The sequence below is a fragment of the Polyodon spathula genome, chromosome 16 (assembly GCF_017654505.1).
Source record: "Polyodon spathula isolate WHYD16114869_AA chromosome 16, ASM1765450v1, whole genome shotgun sequence".
Classification (NCBI taxonomy): domain Eukaryota; kingdom Metazoa; phylum Chordata; class Actinopteri; order Acipenseriformes; family Polyodontidae; genus Polyodon; species Polyodon spathula.
Window position 1 is genome coordinate 23,085,878 of NC_054549.1, and position 22,186 is coordinate 23,108,063.

The 22,186-nt window shown below is 40.1% G+C and overlaps 1 protein-coding gene across 2 annotated transcripts in view; it reads right to left on the reverse strand.

Moving 5' to 3' along the window:
- Positions 1-1,692: 1,692 nt before the first annotated feature.
- Positions 1,693-22,186, reverse strand: part of uba1 (ubiquitin-like modifier activating enzyme 1) — a 46,380-nt gene continuing 25,886 nt past the window's right edge. For both annotated transcript variants that reach the window (XM_041273137.1, XM_041273136.1), the window contains exons 8-26: positions 21,303-21,435; positions 20,844-20,941; positions 20,392-20,538; positions 17,957-18,133; positions 17,267-17,374; positions 16,714-16,794; positions 15,244-15,399; positions 14,666-14,831; positions 12,672-12,868; positions 12,488-12,552; positions 11,937-12,132; positions 11,530-11,604; positions 10,438-10,627; positions 9,753-9,841; positions 7,567-7,659; positions 7,225-7,416; positions 5,251-5,352; positions 4,901-5,001; positions 1,693-4,053 (exon numbers count right to left, since the gene is read on the reverse strand). In XM_041273137.1, the coding sequence (XP_041129071.1) occupies positions 3,918-4,053; positions 4,901-5,001; positions 5,251-5,352; positions 7,225-7,416; positions 7,567-7,659; positions 9,753-9,841; positions 10,438-10,627; positions 11,530-11,604; positions 11,937-12,132; positions 12,488-12,552; positions 12,672-12,868; positions 14,666-14,831; positions 15,244-15,399; positions 16,714-16,794; positions 17,267-17,374; positions 17,957-18,133; positions 20,392-20,538; positions 20,844-20,941; positions 21,303-21,435 (2,502 nt within the window). In that variant the 3' untranslated portion in view covers positions 1,693-3,917. The remainder of the gene's footprint in view (positions 4,054-4,900; positions 5,002-5,250; positions 5,353-7,224; positions 7,417-7,566; positions 7,660-9,752; positions 9,842-10,437; positions 10,628-11,529; positions 11,605-11,936; positions 12,133-12,487; positions 12,553-12,671; positions 12,869-14,665; positions 14,832-15,243; positions 15,400-16,713; positions 16,795-17,266; positions 17,375-17,956; positions 18,134-20,391; positions 20,539-20,843; positions 20,942-21,302; positions 21,436-22,186) is intronic.

Consider the following 22,186-nt stretch of genomic DNA (forward strand, 5'->3'; position numbering starts at 1 on the left):
TTGCGTTGCGTCACCCTGCGATGGAATTGCAGTCTTACACGTACAACAGGGTGGACTGTGTATTTGTTAGAATTTGTTGTAAAAGATTTTAGTTTCCTAAATTCACATTAACCCACAGATTACCTGCAATATGGTTTCTTTGAAGGACAATCCACTAGCAGTCCTGGTCTCCATGTTGCTTGGGTCAGGACAACAAAGACTCTTACCCAGAGATCATATTGATATAATTATATAGAATTTTTTGGCACCAAAGTCAATTTACTTCCTCCATAAAACCAGATGACAATTCCGTATTATTAGTCCAAAATTCAAAATAAGTCAAGAAAAAGGGGGCAGGTGGTGGTATAGGGCTGTGTGGAGTTCATCATCCTACAATAAGAAACCATATTACAGGTAATCTTCATATTCGTACCTCGTATGAACTCCATACACAAAGTGAGCCATAACAAAGGGTGACAGGTTAGATGTTAGTAGAGGAAGTCACAGATAACAGTAAGCAAAGGCTGAGAGCAACACACATCCCAGTTATAGAATGCTTAATAAAGGTGCTGAAGGAGGGAGGCCAAGGTAGCAGCGTTGCAGATGTCCTGTCGGGACAGATTCTAGTGTAGCACATATGTAGCTACTCCTCTTACTGAATGGGCCCCGATAGATCCTGGAGCTGGTTTCTTTTCTAGCCTGTAACAGAACTGGATACAGGATGCAATCCAGTTTCTTTAAACAGGTTTGGAGGCCCTCTTGCTGCGGTCATTTCCAATTCAAATGCTGCTTTCCAAGTGAGGAATTTTTCTTCACGTATAGCCACAGGTTCGAACAGCGGTCCCATAAGTTTGTTGAGGACCAGGCAGAGGTTGAGACAATATGTTTGCTTGGGGTCTTTTGGTGGTTAACCCGTAACAAATCTGACACCATAGGACGGGAACCTACAGGATGACCTTCCGAGGCAGGGAGCATGTTGGAGAATACAGCGATCTGAACCTTGATGAAGGGTACAGGAGAACCCTTGTGAAACAAATGGCTGAGGTATGATAAAAAATGAGATAGCCATGTGGCGCAATGATTTTGAAATCGCGCCAAAGTTGTTTCTCTACATTTGTTTGTACAATCAAGATATTGAGCAAATCACCACACAGCTCAGGAGAACTGAAGGTTCAGTGGGTGTCCTTCGAGCCCACGAGCCAGGCAACTTCCTTTTACACAGACCCGAGAGCAGATGTCAACCAGCTACTCACCTCTGGGAGGACAAAAGGCCAGCCCTGCAGATGTCCATCTGCACACCCTAGGCATGGCCAACCAGGGTTCGCTGTAGCTTGATGAGGAAAAACAGTCCCTAGTGGTTTTGCCTCCCTAACCCACACCAGTGCCAGAGCCAATGCAACGCTCCCTTCGGAATCCCCAGCAAAGACCGGAGTCTTTGCACACCCGGGACACAAACCTGCACTTCAGAGTGTATTGCTTGCTTAAGAGAAAGGAAAAAAAAAAAAAAGCAAGTAGGATGTTTTCTACCTATTGAGATAGCCCTAGTTCTTCAGTAGCTACCTTTTAGGTAGGTGCAGGGGCCCAGCTTTGGCCATTTCCATTAAGGGGCTATTAGGACAAGACTGGTTTTGTCGCTCCGTAGCTTTCTGATAAGTGGCAGGGGCAGGAATGTAACCCAGTAAAAAGAATAATAAAAAACAGGCAGAAACAAGCTGGTTATTAAGTTTTTAATTGTATTCATTGTCACACTACGTGCTTCCATTACAGAATAGTTTCTATTGTAAATTTGTAACATACCAATTGTTTAAACAAAAAATGTATAAAGAAGTCTGAGGAGGTGATGCAAGGCAGTGAGTTTAGACCAGGAACCTTTAAATTAAATCTTACTAACCCTGTCCATTCACCACTGACCAACCAATCACAGACCAAAAAAACAAATTTCACACGCTGAATCGCAGATCCAACAGGCTGGGCTCCAAGGAGGAGGGGCCTGCTTATTCAATCCTGTATATTTTGTCCTAGTTGTTGTGGAGCTGAAGTTTTTTTAAGTTATTTAATATTGGAGATGTGGTATTTGAGACCTAGATATCATTACATAAGAAAATGCAGTGTTAGTATCATGGTAAAGTCTATAAAATTACTGATTTACACAATGTGGAATAACTACTTTATTATTTACAGAACAAGCTGCATTACTAAACTTGGAGCCGTTAATATTTCTTAATATTTATTAAGTACTCACAGGACTTAAAGTGGCATTTACCAAAATATCCGTAAAATATCTGCAGTCTTGTTCTCTCGTATACGTTCTGAATTATTACAACCTAATTTAATTCTTCAACTCAGCAAAACATAATTCGAGAAAGGAATATGGCTACCTTTCTGCAAATATTTGTTCAAATGCTTTAACTGTAGAAAATGATCAACAATTTTGCCTCGTTCTTGTCTAAATATTGGATGTTGGTTATTTGCGGTTTTTTAAAAAAAGGGACATTGTTGGGTTTCAAGGAGTGCTTATACTTCAATGCTGTTTATCTTTGAGAATTCTCCTTTATTGGGGTAATTACTTCTAGTAAAAGTTGTATTTCAACAGAGTGGATAACAAACATTTTGGCTAATCCTATCACTAGCGTGTTTAAGTTGTTTTGGTGTTAATGAATGGATGGTGTAGCTGCAATTCTCAATTTTTTAGAAGAAACCAAGACAAACTTCAGTGCCACAACACTCGAGAGTACTATACTAAAAACACTTAAGTGCAAGCAGAGCCATCTTTTAACCAACAAAGCTGACATACAGGGGGCTCGAGAGCTTTCCATTGAGGGAATGGGGACCAAAGAAAATACACATTGGGAGAGAGAAGACAGTGCATCTGAATTGTGGAATTCAGATGCACTGGGTATAAAAAGGAGATTATTAAATAACCCCTTTCCCCAAAGATTAAAAAAAAAAAAAAAAAAAGTTTAAGCAGTATGTAAGTTGTAGACATTTTTTCAAACCACCTTTCTAGAGCTGGGGAAAAAGAGAAGTAGAAGCATGTCTACACTACGTATACGTTTTTCTAACCAAGAAAGCAGTCTAGCAGAGATTCACTCAACTATTGATCGAACAAATATTTTCCTAGACACTGTATTCCCAGAAAACAAGTCTAAAACAGATTTTGTTTTTATGGAAAACAGAAATATTTAAATAAAGTTAGAGCTTTGCAATAAAAGGGAAAAAAAAAATAAAAAAATAAAAAGCATTTCTAGAATGGAGATTTTTTTATTTTTAGAAATCAGATATTTAGTTCCATCTTGCACCCATTATATTAACCCGCTGGGACTGAATTAGACTACTGATTTAGCACGAGGGCACACAAGCACTGTCAGTCTTTAACTGTAGGCTCCTGTAGCCAACAAATGAGAAACATCACAGAATTACAATGTTGAATGGGTATGCTTTATTCTTGAACTTTTTTTTATTATTGTTACTCAAATTGTGTAGTCTTAAAAAAGGGGTGGTAACCAAGATTTTGAAATACTTTTCTTACCTCTTACTCACTCTAGAAATATTACCACTGGCCCCCTTTTTAAAATGAGCACTAACCAAGGTTTTAAAACCAAAATCTGAAAAACGTTCCTTCTTCTGAGCCACTGAAATCAGGCATCACCTACCTTTAGCCCTTCCTTTAGCAATTCAGCCCCTTTCCCTATGGCCCTTCCCATCCTTTATACTATAAAACTAGGCTAAATCTGAAATCATTTGAACTCCCAACACTTTCAGGTTTGAAAAACAAAGGACTATAAGTTCCAGAATTAATTGCAAAAACTCCTGGAGCTCCTCCACCCAGCCACTCCCTCCTCTAAGCAAATGGTCCCCACCCTCCCTGGCCCAGCCCCCAGTTGTGCTCTCAGCGAATGGTGTCCCATACCCCCCTGGCCCCGCCCCCAGTTGTGCTCTCAGCGAATGGTGTATCGCACGTAGGGCACTTCCACGTCCTCGTCCGTGTCATCATTACAGCAGAGCTCGAACACCAGAGCCTTCACGTGCTTGCCAAGCTTCTTCTTGGAGACCTTGGTCACAATCTCAGTCATCCTGGACACAGAGGAAAAGAGACGGTCAGCAACGCATTTAACTTTAGCATTAAACATCTTTAAACTTCTTCCTAACAAGCTGCACGCATTTACACACAGCAAAGGGAAATGACAGGTAGGATAACAACTTCTGTGCCTAACATGAAACGTGTTATATATTTTTTTTTATATTACTTTTATATATATATATATATATATATATATATATATATATATATATATATATATATATATATATATATATATATATATGCAAGGCTTACCTTATATGCCTGGAAGTAGTGTAATATATTCATTTTTACATTACAGTTTAAAACACTGTTTTGGTCTTACAGTTTTGTATTTATATTTTGAAAAATCCTTACGTATTTTTTTCATTTAAATACTGCGTTTCTTCAGTCCAAATATTTGACATTATGTTCAGGAACAAAACTTTTGAGTTGCATCCAATAGTTTGTCTTTCACACCGAAGCAGTTTAAAAATGTATGGGTCAAAATGACCCACGTGGCGATTCTAGTTCGAAAAATCCAGCCTAGAGTTGATGTATATGGAAGAGAGTGACTTGCACTGTATGCGATGCAAAGCAAATATCCACAAGAGGTCAGAGTGGCTTTGTCATTATCTTCAGTAAATAAACACTGAACAGCCCTAATGCAAATCATAACATGCATCAAGATCAGGGTCTACAGCATTATTAGCTTGAAGTCCCAGATACTGTGATACAGCCATCCGGTACAAGGTAGTCTGAATCAGATGGAATGACTTGTAATATGTACGACTAATTGTCTAAATTAATGCAAGCAACCCCCCCCCCCCCCACCCCCCCTCCTCTTTAGTGTGTACTCACGGCTGTGAGAGTCGCTCCTTTAGCTTGGCAGGAGGCATGAAGAATGAATACAGCATCGACACTCCCTGGGAGAGCATGGTGATCTCCAGTTTATGCTCATTCTGAGAGACAGCGAGAAAGAAAAAGAGAATTACCAATCGCCAGGATTCCGCTAGCTCTGCCAGCCACACCGACACACTACCTATCATTTTCAATGCCACTCGGTGCTGCAAGCACAGACACAGATTGATTTTTAATTTTATTTATCTTTTTTAAACCAAATCAGTTAAAAGCAATTTGGGTAGCTCTTCACTCTCGCCATACAAAGATTCTGACAGCTCAGAAATGAAATGAGAGCATGCAAGTGGTACCTTGAAGTAGTCGAGGAACTGTTTGAGTGTCATCTCCTTCCCATCGTCCTGCATTCCCTTCACCTCGAAGCGATCCCACAGAGTCCAGTCCTGTTCATAGTACTGGGAGAACAAACACAGAGTCAGAGGGAGCGATGAGGATTTATACAGCACCGTGCAAAGGAAGGAAGCATTGCTGTGACACTGGCTTCAGGTATCTTGTTAGAATTGTGTTTTTTTTATATCTATATGAGAGAGAGATACCCACACACACACACACATATATATATATATATATATATATATATATATATATATATATATATATATATATATATATAATATACATACATACACACACACACACACACAGTGGTTTGCAGAAGTATTCACTCCCTACAAAGTTTTCACATTTTGTTGGCACCTGAGCGTACTCCAATGCTTTCAAATTAGACTTTACATGTAGAATCTACACAAACTACTCCACACTGATAGTTAAAAAATGCATACAGCATATAAATAAGTAATATTTAGAGAAAAACAGATTAATCTCAGTTGCTTAAGCATTCAAACCCTTTGCTACTGCAGCCCTAAATCAGCTCAGGTGCAAATGATTTGTTTGAACGGTCACAAAATTAGTGAAATAGTTTCAGCCTGTGTGTACTCAAAGTGGTTTAGCTTATAGATAATTTCCCTTGGGTATATAAAGACTTTCAAGCTGCAACTCACACAGTGATCCAACAAAGCAACCATGAACACCAAGGAGCTTTCAAAACAAGTCAGGGATAAAGTAGTAGAGAGGCACAGAGCAGGAGCAGGGTACTAGAACATTTAAAAGGTGCTGATTATCACTCTCAGCACAGTGAAGTCCATCATTAAGATGTGGAAGATGCATCATACCAACCAGGCACTACCAAGATCAGGTCGCCCTCCCAAACTGAGCAGCCGGGCAAGCCAGAAACTGATTTGGGATGTCACTCTGAAGCAAACAATGACCTTGACAGATCTGAAAAGTTCTGTGTCTGAGATGGGAGTCAGTGTTCAAACAACAATAAGCCGGTCCCTACAGAAAGCTGGCCTGTATGGACAGGTGGCAAGAAAGAAGTCATTACTCAAAAAGCCTCACCTTAAAGCATGTATGGAGTTCGTGAAAAAGCATGTAGATGATACTGCCGACATGTGGAAAAAGGTTATGTGGTCAGACGAGACAAAAATTGAACTTTTCGGTCTAAATTCCAAGAATTACGTCTGGCGCAAGCCCAACATTACGCATCACCCAGTCAACACCATCCCAACTGTCAAGCATGGTGGCAGCATCAAGTTATGGGGATGCTTCTCTTCAGCAGGGACTGGGAAGCTTGTAAGGATAGAGGGGAGAATGGATGGTGCAAAGTACAGGCGAATCCTTGAGAAACTTGTCTGAGTCAGCCAAGACTCTGAAACTGGGGAGGAAATTCACATTTCAGCAGGACAATGAACTGAAGCACAACGCCAGCGCCACACTGGAGAGAATTAATGTTCGTGAGTGGCCCAGTCAAAGTCCTAACTTGAATCCAATCTAAAATTTATGGCAAGACATGAAGGATTGCAGTCCATCGACGATTCCCAACAAACTTATCAGAACTGGAGCAATTTTCCCCTGAAGAATAGGCAAAAATGTCACCAACCTACTGTGCTAAGCTAGTAGAGACCTACCCAAAAAGACTAAAATTGCTGCAAAAGGTGCTTCTACCAAGTACTGACTTAAGGGGGGGGAATACTTATGCAACCAGTAAATTTCATTTTGTACATTTTCTTTGCAACTTTTGCTGACATGTAACCTCCTCCTCATATAAGTGTTCAGTTTAACCACTACAGCTTTGAATGAAAAGTTGAATACTTGTAATTCAGCAAAATGTGACATTATTGGTAGGGGGTGAATACTTCTGCAAACCACTGTATGTATGTATGTATATATGTATGTGTCTATCTTTGTGTGCGTGTCTGTCTCAGTACCTTGTGTTTGGGCGCTGCAATGGGCTCGGAGAATGCGAAGAAGGGCAGTGCCAGGTTCATGAAGCCGTTCTTGAAGGACTCCACTTTCTTGTGGCCCTGAACAATCTTGAACAGCTCCAGACACACCAGGCCCACCACTGCTGCCGTCGTCGTGGCAATAGCGGGGATGATCTTCCCAGCAATCAGCTTGCTCTGCGATCACACCAATTAAAAGCACACAACTTACTAAACAAAGTGATTTCAAAATAAATAAGCAAGACTGAGCAAATGATCTGTACTATTACAATAAAGCCATTACTGTTCCACACCACATTCCCAGGCCTGGTGTCCAGCAGCAGTTACCTTGTGTCGGTCTGCTGGAGGGATGTCATAGTTTTCTGCCCTGAGGTTCGATGCTGCGACAATGAAATCCATGTGGAAATTTGTGTCATCATCCTGCAAACAAAATCAAAATTGGCAAATCAGGGCTCAGTTCATTCAAAACACCAGCAGTGTCATTAACATCCATCCCTTAGGCTGTACATTAAAAATTAGAGCCATCTGAGATGTAGAGAACAGTGTAGAAGAATTAGCAATGAATAACTTAACAAAAATTGCATTAAGCAGCACTTAAGAGACATATGTAATAAGGTAAGCAAATGTGTTAGTATAGGTATATTAAAATGATTGATTTACAGCAGGGCTTCTCAAACTTGGTCCTGGGAACCCACTATGTCTGCTTGTTTTCATTCCAATTGAGATCTCAATTACTAGACCCTTAAATGAACTAATAATTAGCTTAGACGACATTTTTACGCGTTTTCAGCTCTAAACAGCTGCAGTTCAAGCTACTTATCAAATGTTACAGCTAACTTGAAGTATGCAACTTCACGATCTGAAAACAAGTAAAAAGGCCTAATTAAGCAAATTATCAGCTTAAGTAATTGAGAGGTCGGTTGTAATGAAAACCAGCAGACACAGGGGGTCACCAGGACAGAGTTTGAGAAGTCCTGATTTACAGTATATGGAATAGACAGGCACCTCTATATATCCCCTGAATCCGATACTCACAATAACTTGTGCTAAATGTTAAAACCATGTTTCATCGCAAATAGCTTAAGCAGCTCTCCACATACAAGGAGATGTATTTGTAACGTCCCCACTATCAGACCCCCTGACTGACTGAATGCTGTCAGAACTGGGGTCAATTATAATTACAAATACAGCAGAATTGTTTGCTGAAATCACAATTACAATGATATTTTGTTAAATTACAATAATTTAATTACGCTGCAGTAATTGCAATTATAAAATTACACTAAAAACAGACACAGCCACACACAAACAAGTTTACTCTCAGGGTTCTCCCCAGGCGGGCCGCCCGGCAAAGTGGTTGTCTTGCAGATGCTACTGTGCCTTCAATAAAAAGGACTGATTTCGCTTCTAGCAGACCGTTGCTGCGTGAAAAAAAAATTTGAACCACATGACAGCTGTGTTACGTTTTGACACAACATTTAACCAATCAGAGAGTTGAAGGAACAGGCGTTCTGTGTTATACACTTGGAGAGGCTAAAACATTAAAAATGACTGCTAAAAAAAGAACCAATTATTTTCAAAGCAAAAACAGTGACAATGAATGCAGGGGGTCAAAATAAGCCGGTAACCAGCGCAATCCACTGCCTAATACTATAATTGCGCCAGCTACTTTATTTAAAAAAAATTAAGATTATTTTCAGGTATTATCATCCAGTCCGCTTTTTTGTTGTATTATTGTACTGTGATATATAGTACATAATAGCTATACATATACCAAAAAAAAAAAAAAAAGCGTATTCCTTTTTTGTGCAGGGATGCTGGATTATTAAAAAAATTAAAATTATTATTAAAAAAATTATTAAAAAAAGCTTAAAATGAACAGTTGCATTCAAAAAAAGTATAACGAAAAAAAATAATTTAAATGAAGCAATAAGCTTAATAATTAAACTAAAAGGAAGTGCAAAGGTTACTGCATTTTTTTTGTGAACTCCAATAAACCTGTGTTATCTTTCCCCAGTCAAATCGTAAGAGTGCCTAAATAAGCAGGGTAATTCCATAACAGAAATGAAAAAGAAAATGTACAACATAAAAAAGCGCAACCAGATATACTCAACAAAAGACAACACATTATTCAAATTCTTTGCCGTATTATACATTTAAGGTAAGGCAAGTTTATTTTTTCGTTAAAAGTGCTCCCGGCTATAATGTTCTGCCGCCCGGCTGTACAGAATTCCTGGGGAGAACCCTGACTATTCTACCAAGCACTAACCACAGGTACAAACAGAAACATACTATATAAAGCGTTTTATTTTTTAAACAAACGTGATCACAAAGTGGTTGAATGTTCACTCAACGTAAAATACAACATGGAACTGTGAATGAGTAAGCTTGGAAGGGTGTGGAATTGAACTGTAATTGATCAAGTATATGGTCATTACAAATGACAATTATGCAGATGTGCCAAGGCTCAACTACAATTACACTAATTAACTCCAGGTCTGACCCTCTCTCACCTTCTCAAAGTCAATAGCAGTCAGCTTGAATTTCGACAGACAATCCGATTTGGGTAGAAGGCTCTTCAACTCTTCCAGCCTGCCATCATCTAGAGGGATAGATAGTGTCATTAAAAGGGAATGGAGCTACAAAGTAGGGCTGTCATACTGCAACACTTAAATCAAAAGATACAGGAGAAGCCCTCCATTACACGGCTGTTACTTTGATACACCAATGTAAAATGAGACTGTTTGTACAACAGTATTGTGCATAAGGAGAATAAATTAAAACAGTACACTGCTATATAAAAACTACAGCAGACAGGCATATCTGTGACAATGGTAATATGTTTAAAAAAACTAATACAATGTTTTACTACACTAGGGGTGAACGATTCACTGTGTAATGTTTACATGACACATTTTAATGGAGGTCTGTATAGTTTGTACTGTGATGCAAGACCATAGCTCATTGTAGTTCATCAAATGGTTCGTAAATTAAGCTCTATAGTTGGTACATACAGCCCTTATTTAAATTTGTCCATTAATTAAAAGATCTTTCTATGCATTATACAAGTAACCCATTAGGACTATCACACGTCTCGTGATGCATTTCATATTGCAACCTGGGCAGGGTAAGTCGTATGGTGACAGTGTTTCCTTTTATTTGACATTTTGCAGTAAGCGAGGAGGTGGGGTATCTCACCGGTGGAGGAGTTAGCGTTCTGCAGCTCTTGGTCAGACACGTGGATCGTGACTCCAGAGCGTGGAGTGAACTGCGGCACATGCACAGCGTCCAGGATCTTCACCAAGGCAGCACGGTCGCGGGAACCGGGCACACCGTATGTCTTGGCTAACAGGTTAGCACTGGCCATGATGTAATCCACGTGAAGGTCCTGTGAGGGTCAGAGGGAGAAATCAATCAATCTGGTAATGACATTTAACGTTACAGACTGTTGGTGTTTTCTCTAACACCATATTGTGAAGTGTGTGGTTTTGGTGCAAGCACGAATACAAAGACAGACCTATACAATCCATTAAAATGTAAGATATGTTAGACACAGCCACATGTTACAAAATATTCACAAATAGAGCACTAGACAAAGATGGGATATTTTATTAATATTTTAAATAAAGTGGCAACTAGTCGACTGTCAAATATATATGTGTTTACCCTTAATTAACATATATATGCACCTATAATTAACCATGAAATCATCCTGAAGTAATTTTGGAATCTATGGTTACATATCGGCATGAATACGAAACTTGGTGACCCTATCAAATATTTCAAAGGTTATTATCTTTGATGTACTGTGTGCAATTTATTTGCAACATCAGGGGGGGTGGGGGGGAATGAATGTTGGAACAAATGTATTAATACATTAAAAAATAACAATGTTCATACTCGTTCATATTAAAAAATGTATTTATAAATGAATCTGGTCAAACATTACCCCTGTTATGGCTCTATTTTAAAAAGCAAACAGAAAAAGGGAGTGAGCAATAACCGAAGTATAAAATCACAAAGAATGGAAGTTATAACAATAATGACACTTTCAAATTATCGCCCATTTCCTATTTACAGTTTAAATTCCTACTTCGGTGTGAAAATGACATTACCCCACCTAGGTACAATCTCCACTTAACCATTCTCCTTGGGAATCCCTTAAATCTTCCTTAGCATATCCAAAAGCAGTTAGAAATACCATCCGAGACGGTGTGTTTTAGCAGTCTGATTCTAAGCATTGCAATATCAAGCAGGTTTTGTAGTTCAGTTAACAGTAGATGTGCTCACGTTGCTGGTGCTGAACTCCAGGTGGTGAGGGCATCTCTTTGGTCCTGACCAGAAGGGGGCACCAGAGCTGGTCAACTGAATTTAAACAAAAAAAATGATGAAAAAGAAAGAAGAGCTTTGTCACTCACATAACAAATAAAGTTTACAAAATGAGAAGAGACCACTCTGCTCATCCACTTCCCAGTAGCTGATTGATCTCAGAAGTTTGTCAAGTCGGGTCTTAAAGGATACCAGTAACTCTGCCTCAATAACATAACCAGGTATACACTGAACAAAAAAATCCCCAGATACATTGGTTTGCATTTGAGTACCAATCAATTGAGAACCGTCTCAATCCTAAATTTGTAGGTGATGCAACACGTTTGACCACAGCAGTACAGGGCCGGGTCGAGTGCCGCGCTGCTCACCTGCTCCGGGGGGAAGTTGTGCAGCAGCTGGCGGATGTTATTGTTGTACTGGCACTGCCAGTGGTTTCGGGCCCACGCCACGCAGTCCTCCCAGCTCTGAGGATAGTCAGTCACCAGGCTCTTATACACAGCTTCCAGCACCTCCAGGGGCTGGGCACCAGGCAGCTTCAGAGTGCGCTCCAGGAACTTGGGGTCTCTGGGCAGGGGGTTAGAGAGTGAGTGAGAGAGCAAGACATTAAATTGCACATCACCAGAGTCTGAGCCTCTTGGTGACTTCAACAAGGTCCTGAGACGATTCATTACAATTGGTTAAGTGGTTTTCTAGGTATATAAATATTAAATAAATTCAATGACAAGCATTTGGACTGGAAATCTCTCATTGTCTTCAGACACACTTAAAAGAAACTTAAAATTAAATGACTAAAGTTTTGACTAGGACTGCTGTATTGAAAGGCAGGGTGCAGCCGTAAGCACTGCTGTATTGAAAAGCAGGGTGCAGAGGTAAAGGCTGCTGTATTGAAAGGCAGGGAGTAGCAGTAAGGGATACTCACGTGAGGTACTGCATTGCATTCTCTGCCGGCTGCTTGAAGAGACCTTCAAACTCGTCACGGGCCCACTGCACAGGAACAAGACAGGACAGTTACTGTGTAGCAGGGGGAGCGAGTGCGTGTGTGTCTCTTACCTGCAGACTGTACTCAATGACGTTGAGGAAATCAGTGCGTCTCGCTCTCTCACCTGGAGGGTGTGCTCAATGGCGTTGGGGAAGTTCTTCAGGGTGCAGATGGGGATTGATTTCTCCGGGGGGTCCTGGCTGGAGCTGTAGGACTCTGTCAGGAAGGGGATGACCACCTGCACGTTCCCTTTGGTCCCCAGAGTTCCAGACTCCAGCAGGGGTTTGCGGTAATACACACAGCGCCGGTCCATATACATCCCTTTGGAGAGAGCGAGGACAGAATCGCTAAATAGAACACAACGTGCACCACTGTACATAGCGTTTCCCTTGCAAGTTAGGCCAGTGTTGGAAAGCGCGAGGCATTGTGGAGCAATACATCGCAGACAAGTCTGAAGCGGCACCTAAAAACATCACTATTTAGTAGTTTGGGTTACATGCAAAAGCTAATTTGAACTGGTTTACTTATAGCTGTCAAAACACTTATTAAACAGTGGGGGCAACAGTAGCTGTTTTGTTCTTTTATTATCATCATCAAGAAACCCCACACAGATCTGTTTCCACTTCAGGAATGGAAATAAGACACCCACTGCCAGCAAAACCACACAATTCAAAGTGACTTTCACTGATCTAGCCTGGGTTATACAGGTGTATGCAGGGATGGAAATAAGATTCCTATTGCACAGCAGTTTCACCCGTTCCAGGTTTTATATGCTTGACTAGGCACAGTGTATATGTAATAACCTCAGCTGAGTCTTACTAGACTCGTAGTGAAACCAGGAATGGATCAAACTGCTATGCAGTGGGTCCTGTTTCCAGCCATGCACATGTCAATCTAAAAACTGTTGCACACATTCTGGCCTGATGTTAAATCAGTGCAAGGCAAAACACGTTGCTATATGCATTTAATTTCTATCAGATATGTCTTTACTGGCAGACACTAGAGGTGCAATGACACACTAATGTTACAATACGATCCACATCGCGATATGCAGGTCATGATACATTTGATGGTCATGATGGTCTACTTGTATGATGCACAATAAAATGAAATGGTCATTTTGTTAGACAAAAATTAAACGAGAAGGAAGTCAATACTGATATCAACTACTAAAACACTTATTCTTAATTCTAAAACCACTTGGTAAACTAGAATGAGCTGTGCTCTATTTCTGGTCTTGTATCACAATACAAATGATACATACCTCTATTGCGATGTATAATGTAAAGAAAGGATGATTCACTCAGTTAATTGATGGCACAGCTATAGCTTGCTTTTGTTCCTATAGTACCCTTCCTGTTAGCGCCTAATGTTTACATAGTAGCTTTCGACTACAAGTCTTTTACAGGGTATTCGAACACTTGAAGACATTGAAAAAGACTTCTAGTTGAAATGTTTGAATTTCACAGAATTAACCCCCAACGGTTGATTTACTCAATTTACTCAATTTAAGTCCAATTTATTTTCACACGGGTTGTTTAAAGTAATTTTATTTGTAGTAAAACGGGTTTAAAAGGCATTGCATATCAACAGGACTCAGTACTGCATCTCCAGTCCTGCACCACCCCTTCGTTGTATTTATCACATCTTCATAGTAGCGCATACTGATAAATCCTCTCCTGATCACTCGTTTTATCACCAAACTCCTCAATAATGCGATCCAAGTCATTATTTTATTACTATAGCACCTCAAAAAGCTTGCCAAATGTCTGTGATATTCTTTGAGCACTGGATGCGGAAGCAACTATCTTGTTCGTTTATGTCTGTAGTGAAAGAATTATGCATATTGCTCACCACCTCTTTTTCTGGCTTCTCTTGGCTTCTATTGGCCATTGAAAGCTTTTCTCTGCTTTTTCCGGAGAAAAAACGACTAGAGACCTGTGCTTGACATCTTTCAGACCAGAAAGGAAAAATTGTAATGTCAGACCTGGTCCGACGTAGGACCGCAAACGGTTAAAGTTTCTTTCAGTGTTTCCAAATGGAATGTTTAGTAGTGATGGATGATAATCTACAGAAGAGAGTGCTAAGCACCCACTGTGTGCCCTGTCCATCACTCACTGGCGTCCACATTGTCCAGCGCGTTGGTCACTCCGTCCAGCCCCTCGAAGAAGTCATCATCGTAGACTCTCTCTGTGTCAGGACCGACCCGGTTCTGGTGGCTTGTGATTCGGATCTCTGGGTTCATCTGCTTTACGGCAGCCGCCGCGGTGTCAGACTTCATCTTCTACAAGAGAGAAGAGGGGAGGGGAGGGTTAACAGTGCAGTCTCAAGTCTTCAAATTTAGTAAACAACTAGGTCATAAGAAAGAGCTGTGAAGACAGAACTGAATTTAGTTGACAAACCCTAACCAACACTAAAGCACAGAAACCAGGACCAGAGGACTCAGTTGGAAATAAAGTGGAGATAGACCTAGGACAGAAGGAAGGTGAAACTTCACACGAGTGGTGATGGGACAGAATAGGCTATCAAGGGTTACCTAGCTATGCTGTTGAATCACTGAGATCTTTTAGGACCCGACTTGACAAAGTTTTCAGATCAATCAGCAATGACGGGCCGAATGGCCTCCTCTCGCTCATGGGTTTCTTTGCTTAGTAAGCCAGGGGACTGGAGTGGGGTTGAAATTAAGCAGCCCTTACCGTCACATCCCAGGGTCTGAACAGGAACTGTCTGTTGAGGTTTGACTTCTCAATGGTGTCCATGTCCGTCACGATCACCTCCCCACCCTCGCCACTCGCCAGACCAATCAGAGCAAAGTTCTTCAGCAGCTCACAGCCAATCGCACCAGCCCCCACCTAGAGAAACACGAGACAGCAAAAACACAAGTTTGTTTAAATATTCGAAATTTAAACACATAGGCTTTCACTGTGGATTAAGCCTCTGAAAAATACTTCTAGTCTAAACATGTCATTGAATGTAGCTAGTTTGTTTCATTTCATAATTTGGAAAACAAAAGGTGTACAGTTTACTTTATATATAAAAAAAAAAAAAAAAAAAAAAACCTCAGTGGCACTCCCCACCCATCATCTAGTAAAGAGAGCTTAAACACTATTGATTTCAGACCTAATTTCAGGTATTTGTTTCCTTTGCATCTTTGTGTTATATGAATGGTGACACATTGAAAACAGTCTTCTCACTGTAAAAGGCTTAAAGTGTTCATCTGAGAATATTTCCCGATTCACTTTAAATTCTTTATTACTAATCAGTGATGCTAATTTTCAAATGAACAACACAGATAACCACTTGGGCCTGCTGCTAATTTGAAAAATCGATTTTTCAAATCGATTCCATTCCTCACTATACACAAATCAAGATAAATACTGGATAAACCGATTAATTACGTTTTTGCAACACACATAGTAAATAACAATATATTAGTTTATCAACAAAACTGCACTGAACGCGCACTGCCTTGCTATTTACAGTATTTCTGCCGAAAACAAGCAGTGGGCGTGTTTTTTTCCTGCTTAAGTGTTAACTAGCATCTGAATCACTGGTCCCATCCTAACAGCCAGCGAATCAGTTTTGAAAATGGTTTTGAGTACGTGCTGTGTATCTGATTTAAAACTGTGCCGTCTTGGATCCAGAGCAGGTCGATAAGCTTGCATTCCTGGCAAACACAAATAAATTGTGCACATTGAATAAAACTGACTATATAGTTTGCGCTTCTTTGGAATTTCAAAATGAACTGTTAAACCTGGGAATACAGTTTGTTTTTTTATGATTTATTTTTCAAATCAGGCTGCGTGTTCAGTCTAGGTTTCCTGATTGATGACCACATTGAGGCGATGCAAGTATAATCAGTGCCACAAGCAGCTGATACAATATTTTTATGCCGGCACTCCTACAGTACCATGCACAAAGCTATATTAGTTAATTACCCTTCACATTCCACTGTTGTGCAAAAGCTTTTACTGAACAGCAATGATATTAAAATAACTGTCAGTGGGGCGGGGCGCCTAAATTTCTATGGGCAGTACAATTATTTTTTGAACGATTATATTTTGTGTGCCCAATTAATCAATTCCTATTTGGAGGCTTAACTGACAGCCCTAGTATGTACACCATTTCAGCCAGTTGATGATCAAAGAGGAATGACAGTACATTACCAGAAAGTAGCGCTGCTTGGACAGTTTCTCCTGCAACTTGGACCCAAACACAGCGATTTGACCATCGTAGCGGCAGTTTCTCTGTGTTAGAGAAAGACACGTCAAAACAAGACAACATACATTTACATCAGAGCCTCTGCACCACACTACACAACACCAAAAAAATAAATAAAAAAAAAACATGTACACAAGTACAGCAGCTACCAAACCTGGTTTATATATAAACTTAATCTAGTGTATTGGCACTGCCTGCTGTGTGCTGGGCAGAGGCTCACTATGCCAGAACTACAGCAGCTACCCAACATGTGTATTGACACTTCTGATCTCGTGTGCTGGCATTGCCTGTTGTATGCAGTACTGGCCTGTACACAGTTGGCGGAATCAGACTATAAAAACATACTAGACCCACAGCAACCCAACATATGAAGAACATATAATCTAGCGTCTTACAATGGCATTGCCTGCAGTACTGTCCCATACGCACTATAAACTCCAGCAAGCCTGTGCAAAACCACAGTGTAGTTGGCAGGCTGCAGGGTTCCTGCATACTCACTGGTGCACACTCCTCCTCTGACAGCATGAACTCCTCCTCTTCAGGGAAACACTCCAGAGAATCAAAGTACAGCCACTGCATTATAGGCATGAACTTCCCTGTGCAGGCCTGCATCGGAGACAGAGAGAGGAGATTAACAGCATAACACATCAGCCTAGACGACAGCAGAAAAACTAAAGATTTGTGCAAAACAAGACAGATAATTGTAAAGTAGCTCAATTATTATATTTTTTTGGATGATGTTCGCAAATCATTCTGAAGGGTTCTTGTTGCAATACTCAATTTACTGAGGTGCTCTGACTTGGTTCAGCAGCTGCTCTTCAGTTCTAACCAACACTACATACGTCTTTGATTTAGGAAGTCATCAGCGCCATCAAGTGCACAAGTAGTGTACTGCCAGCAAAAACACACAATTCAATATGGCTCTGACTTTGTTTCACTAATTCCAGTTTTTACCCCCATAGTGTTTAGTCAAGTATTTTTTTTTTCCTCGTCAAAAAACAGAAGTGAATTTATCTGAAATTATGGCCCAGTCTTTTGAGCATTAAAAGCTTTGAATGGATTCTCCACTTTGAAACCAAAACAGCTATACTGGGGATCTCAGTCAGGCACACACGGCTCAAGAGCCATGCCGCAGGAACGGTCTAAACTGTTACCAAGTGTAGCACGACCCCTGACTGGGGGTCCTACCTTCATGACCTCCTGCGCTGCAAGTCCTCCGATGAAGGCATTGACAGGGGCCAGGTCTCCCATTGCCAGGTATGCCAGCTTCTTCAGCAGGACCTCGTCAAGCTGCTCCTGTTTGGCGGAGCCTGTGAGAGACTCATTGAGAGACTTGCAGAGGGAGACAAACTCCTCAGCGTCCGACTGCAGAGAAAGAGAGGAGACAGAGACTGAGCATCAATACCAGCCACAAACATCACAAGCCAGTCTGTGTTACTGTAATGCAGGACTCAAACAGGGTGCCCAGAGTTTGAACAGTCAGGCCCCTGGTAAATCTGCTTCGATTTAACTAAAGCATGAGTAAATGTACAAATCACACCCACAGCTTCTGGCACTTCCTGGGTCACCTGGAGGGTGAAGCTGTCCCCACCCCTTTACCCAAGGAGGTAAAGCAGTGACTGTTTGCTTAAACACATACTTGATTATCTATCTGTTTAAATAGGCACGGTACAATAGATGATTAAAGACAAAGGTTTTTTATTTTAGAAGACGATCTAAATTCCCTGTAAGAAGTTTGAATCAAATTGAAAGTTATGTTCAAAGTACAGTACAACTCTCCCCATCCTCCTGTTAATGTCACACTTTCTACAGCAACAGTGGGAGGAGGGAGGGTATTTTCACACTAAAATGTTATGCTATAAAAAGTACTTTTTTAATCTGGGAAAGGGAATTGATGCTTGGGTATAGAAGGGCTGGGGTGGCACTGTCTACTGGGCATAAAAAAAACCCCAAAAAACTAAACGACACAAAGCACTGATGTGTCAAGGCGTTAAGGGTGCTAAAAGGCACGGTGCAAACATAGATACAGTATAAAAATGTAGGCATTAATAAATGGATTAACTAAGTTTGCTTTCACTTTAATTTTTTTTACTCCTACACACTCACCAACTATATAGTCGGCTCATGGATCCGAGTGCCTCTTGTGGTGACATGTTCTGGCAAAACTGAGCTACAACAGTACATTCAAAGTCTTAAATAGTGTAAAATCTATGCTAACTTTTACCCTTTCAGGGTCGTACATAAACATTAATGTGATTTCTTTAGTAAGTAGTCGTACTTTAATACAAATTAAAGCTAGCATGCCATGTATTGCAATCTTATGTCGAATGGCATGCACCTGCCAAAAAGGGAAGCTTCTCCAGATTTTCTATAGTAGTTCACACTGATCACCTAAGGAAGTGGTATGTCAGTTTGTGCTAATCTGTATTAATAAAAAAAGATATATCCAAAACTATGTGTGTATATAAATGTAATTTGTAGACCAAAGGGACTTTCCATTTCAGCATTACTCTTTTCCATTTGAGTAATTTGCATGTTTATCCATTTCATGTACCTATTACTTGATATTTTGTGTACTGGACTTTTTTTTCCCCCCCAAGTAAATGCCAATACATTTTTCAAGTAAATGCCAATACATTTTTATTGTTATTGGTATTTATTTTAATCAAGCAACAGTTAACTATTGAAAAAAATATAACTTCAAAATAAAAGAAAAAATACAACACTGTAGAAATCACATTCACATTTACAGAAACTGCAACAACAAAACTTCTGAAAACTGTAAAAACAGTGATTGAAATCGCACGTCTCGCAAGCACATTTTAAAAAATGCATTATTTATTAATGCACTTGTCTATTTTCAGACTCAGTAGTTAATGAGAAACTGCGCCATGGGAAAGTATGTATACTCAGAAGCTTGTAAGACTAAAAATATAAGGACCGGTTGATTACATGAATATTTTTACAAATGTAAAATCAGTCTTGTTTTTATTTTGTATAAAATAAAAAAAATAAAATGGAATACATGAAAAAATAGAAAACAAAAAAACACAGCTTATGGCTTACCTTTTTTGTATTCAAATTTCACACCAATTTATACTGCTTCTAATCTTATGTCTTCACATTTCTCTCTTCTGGCTCATTTGTTGTTATGCTATCTATGGGATAGTTTGTTTTTGTTCCTGAAATATAATGTTTCATTGGTGTCTGGTTCTGTCTTTCACCACTTCTTTCTGTGTAACAAATTATTGCAAAACCAAACCGTTTGCTTAAATATGTGGACTTTGAAATTTACTGTGCGCTAAGACAAGTTTGTGGTTCTTAAATTCTAACAAATTATTTTGCAAATTACTTTATAGACATGTAAGTAACGTTTATTTTTAAATCACTTTAGGATGTGGAGTCCTAAACTCACAAAAAATGAACAAAAGTTATATAATTATTTTGAATTTACCCCCCCTGCCTTCTACTTGAGATTTCTGGCCTCCTACTTTAAATGCAAATGAAAAGACTGGATTTGAGAGTGTCAGCACTGCCCTGTCAGCTCAGTGACTATCGCAGCTCTGGGTTTGAGAGTGTCAGCACAGCCCTGTCAGCTCAGTGACTATCGCAGCTCTGGTTACCTGGCTCCATGGCTTGGGGATGCGGCCGTGCTGTTTCTGGTACTGGTGCAGGGCCTGGAAGCCCACGTGCAGCTGACCCGGCCGCTCGAATTTAGCAAAGTCTGTCAGGACAAACTCTGGCTCAGCCAGGGAGGCAGAGAGAGATTTCTGAAAGAAAGAATAACAAAAGTAAAGTAAAATAAAAAAAATGACTTTCTATCAGAGTTGGAACAATAATAATGCGTTTGAGTCACTTACACCTAAAGATCAGTGCCACTGCTATACAGATGTCCCTCTCTCTCCCTGCAGAAACTATCCGTAAAGACATGCAGGGGGAGAGAAATCTTTTTTTTTTTTTTTAATAAATTTGGGCATCAGAATATGACTAATTCCGTGCTCACACTATTGTAGGAGAGAACTCTTTATATGCAACCCCCAGTAGTGATGGTATTACAGGAGGAGTGAAGACTTACGAAGGAAATCTTCTTGGGCATCTTGACCTGTGAAACAATCCCACCTCGAACATAATCCGAGAAAGAGCTGGTGTCACAGATACTGAACGTGTAGGGGCCTGGAGAGAAAGAGGGGGGGAGGTATTAGAGAGCACTAAGCAGCATGTTATATCAGCACTGGTTAAAGGCGTGCTAGTCAAAATCTAAAAAATCCAGTATCTTTCCTCTCATTACCACGGGTAACATCAATGGCCTCCCTTAAAGGTGTGCTAACCATCTTTAAAATGCATTCACTTGCCTTGCATTAGCTTTACTAACACAATCACTGGCCCCACTTTTAAAAGGAGTGCAAACCATGACCTTAAAATCAATTTTCTTGTTTTTTAGTAGCATTGTTAACAAGACTCCTACTCCTCTTTAAAGGAGCACTTGACCCACACTTTCTATTTTCCACCCAGTCTCAATGGCTCGCTCTCTTACCCAGCACTTTGATCTCGACTGGTTCACAGTTGTTGAGTTCAGTCATGCCCTGGATCTCAGTAAAGCTGACATAGTCTCCGCTCTCGAACCCGTGTCGCGCCTCGTCCAGACAAGTGATCACACCGGCACTGTCCTGGAACCAGAAACACCAGAGAGTTACACGTCAATCAACCAGCAGGCACAACACTGCCCAATTACTGTTACTAGAATACATGGGAAGGCATTTTAATTTCCCTTCATATTTGCCTGCAATCATTCCGAGTCGATCTGTGAGTCATTTTTGTTTAAATTGTCCTTTCTCTGTTTTTCAGCTGCTTGAACTTGTCTGGAGAATCTTAAGTGCCAGGCACTGAACAGCCTGCCTCACGCCATTCAAGTCATGTGACAATACAGTATTTTAAAGCAGTGCCTACAAAAGGTACCACAAAATGTTCCTGTCAGGACAACTGAGGAAGCAAGCACCTCCGGTCACTTTTTTTTAACCCTCCTATTAGATTTCAGGTCTATTTGACCCAACTCTAGTTTCCAATTAGCTTAAATGCTATTTTTCTTTTCATTTTCTGTATATTTTACTACTATATATGGGGATAAGAACTTATAAACAGAAAACAGAACCTTTGAGATGTTTATTTTTTTTTTAGAACAGGTCATGTATACAAATAAGATGTTTCGGGTCACTGTGACCCCTGGCATTTATCTATGTAGGTTTGTGTGCAGGAATAAAACAAACTTCTTCAATTTTGTATTATTATTACATTTATATTATCTCTGGAAATGGCTGCACTGTCTGGAGATATTTATAAACAAAACAAAAAAAAACAATATACAGAGCCAGTCAAAAGTTTGAGTACACCTGCTTGAAACCAGGTTTATCATGATTAGCT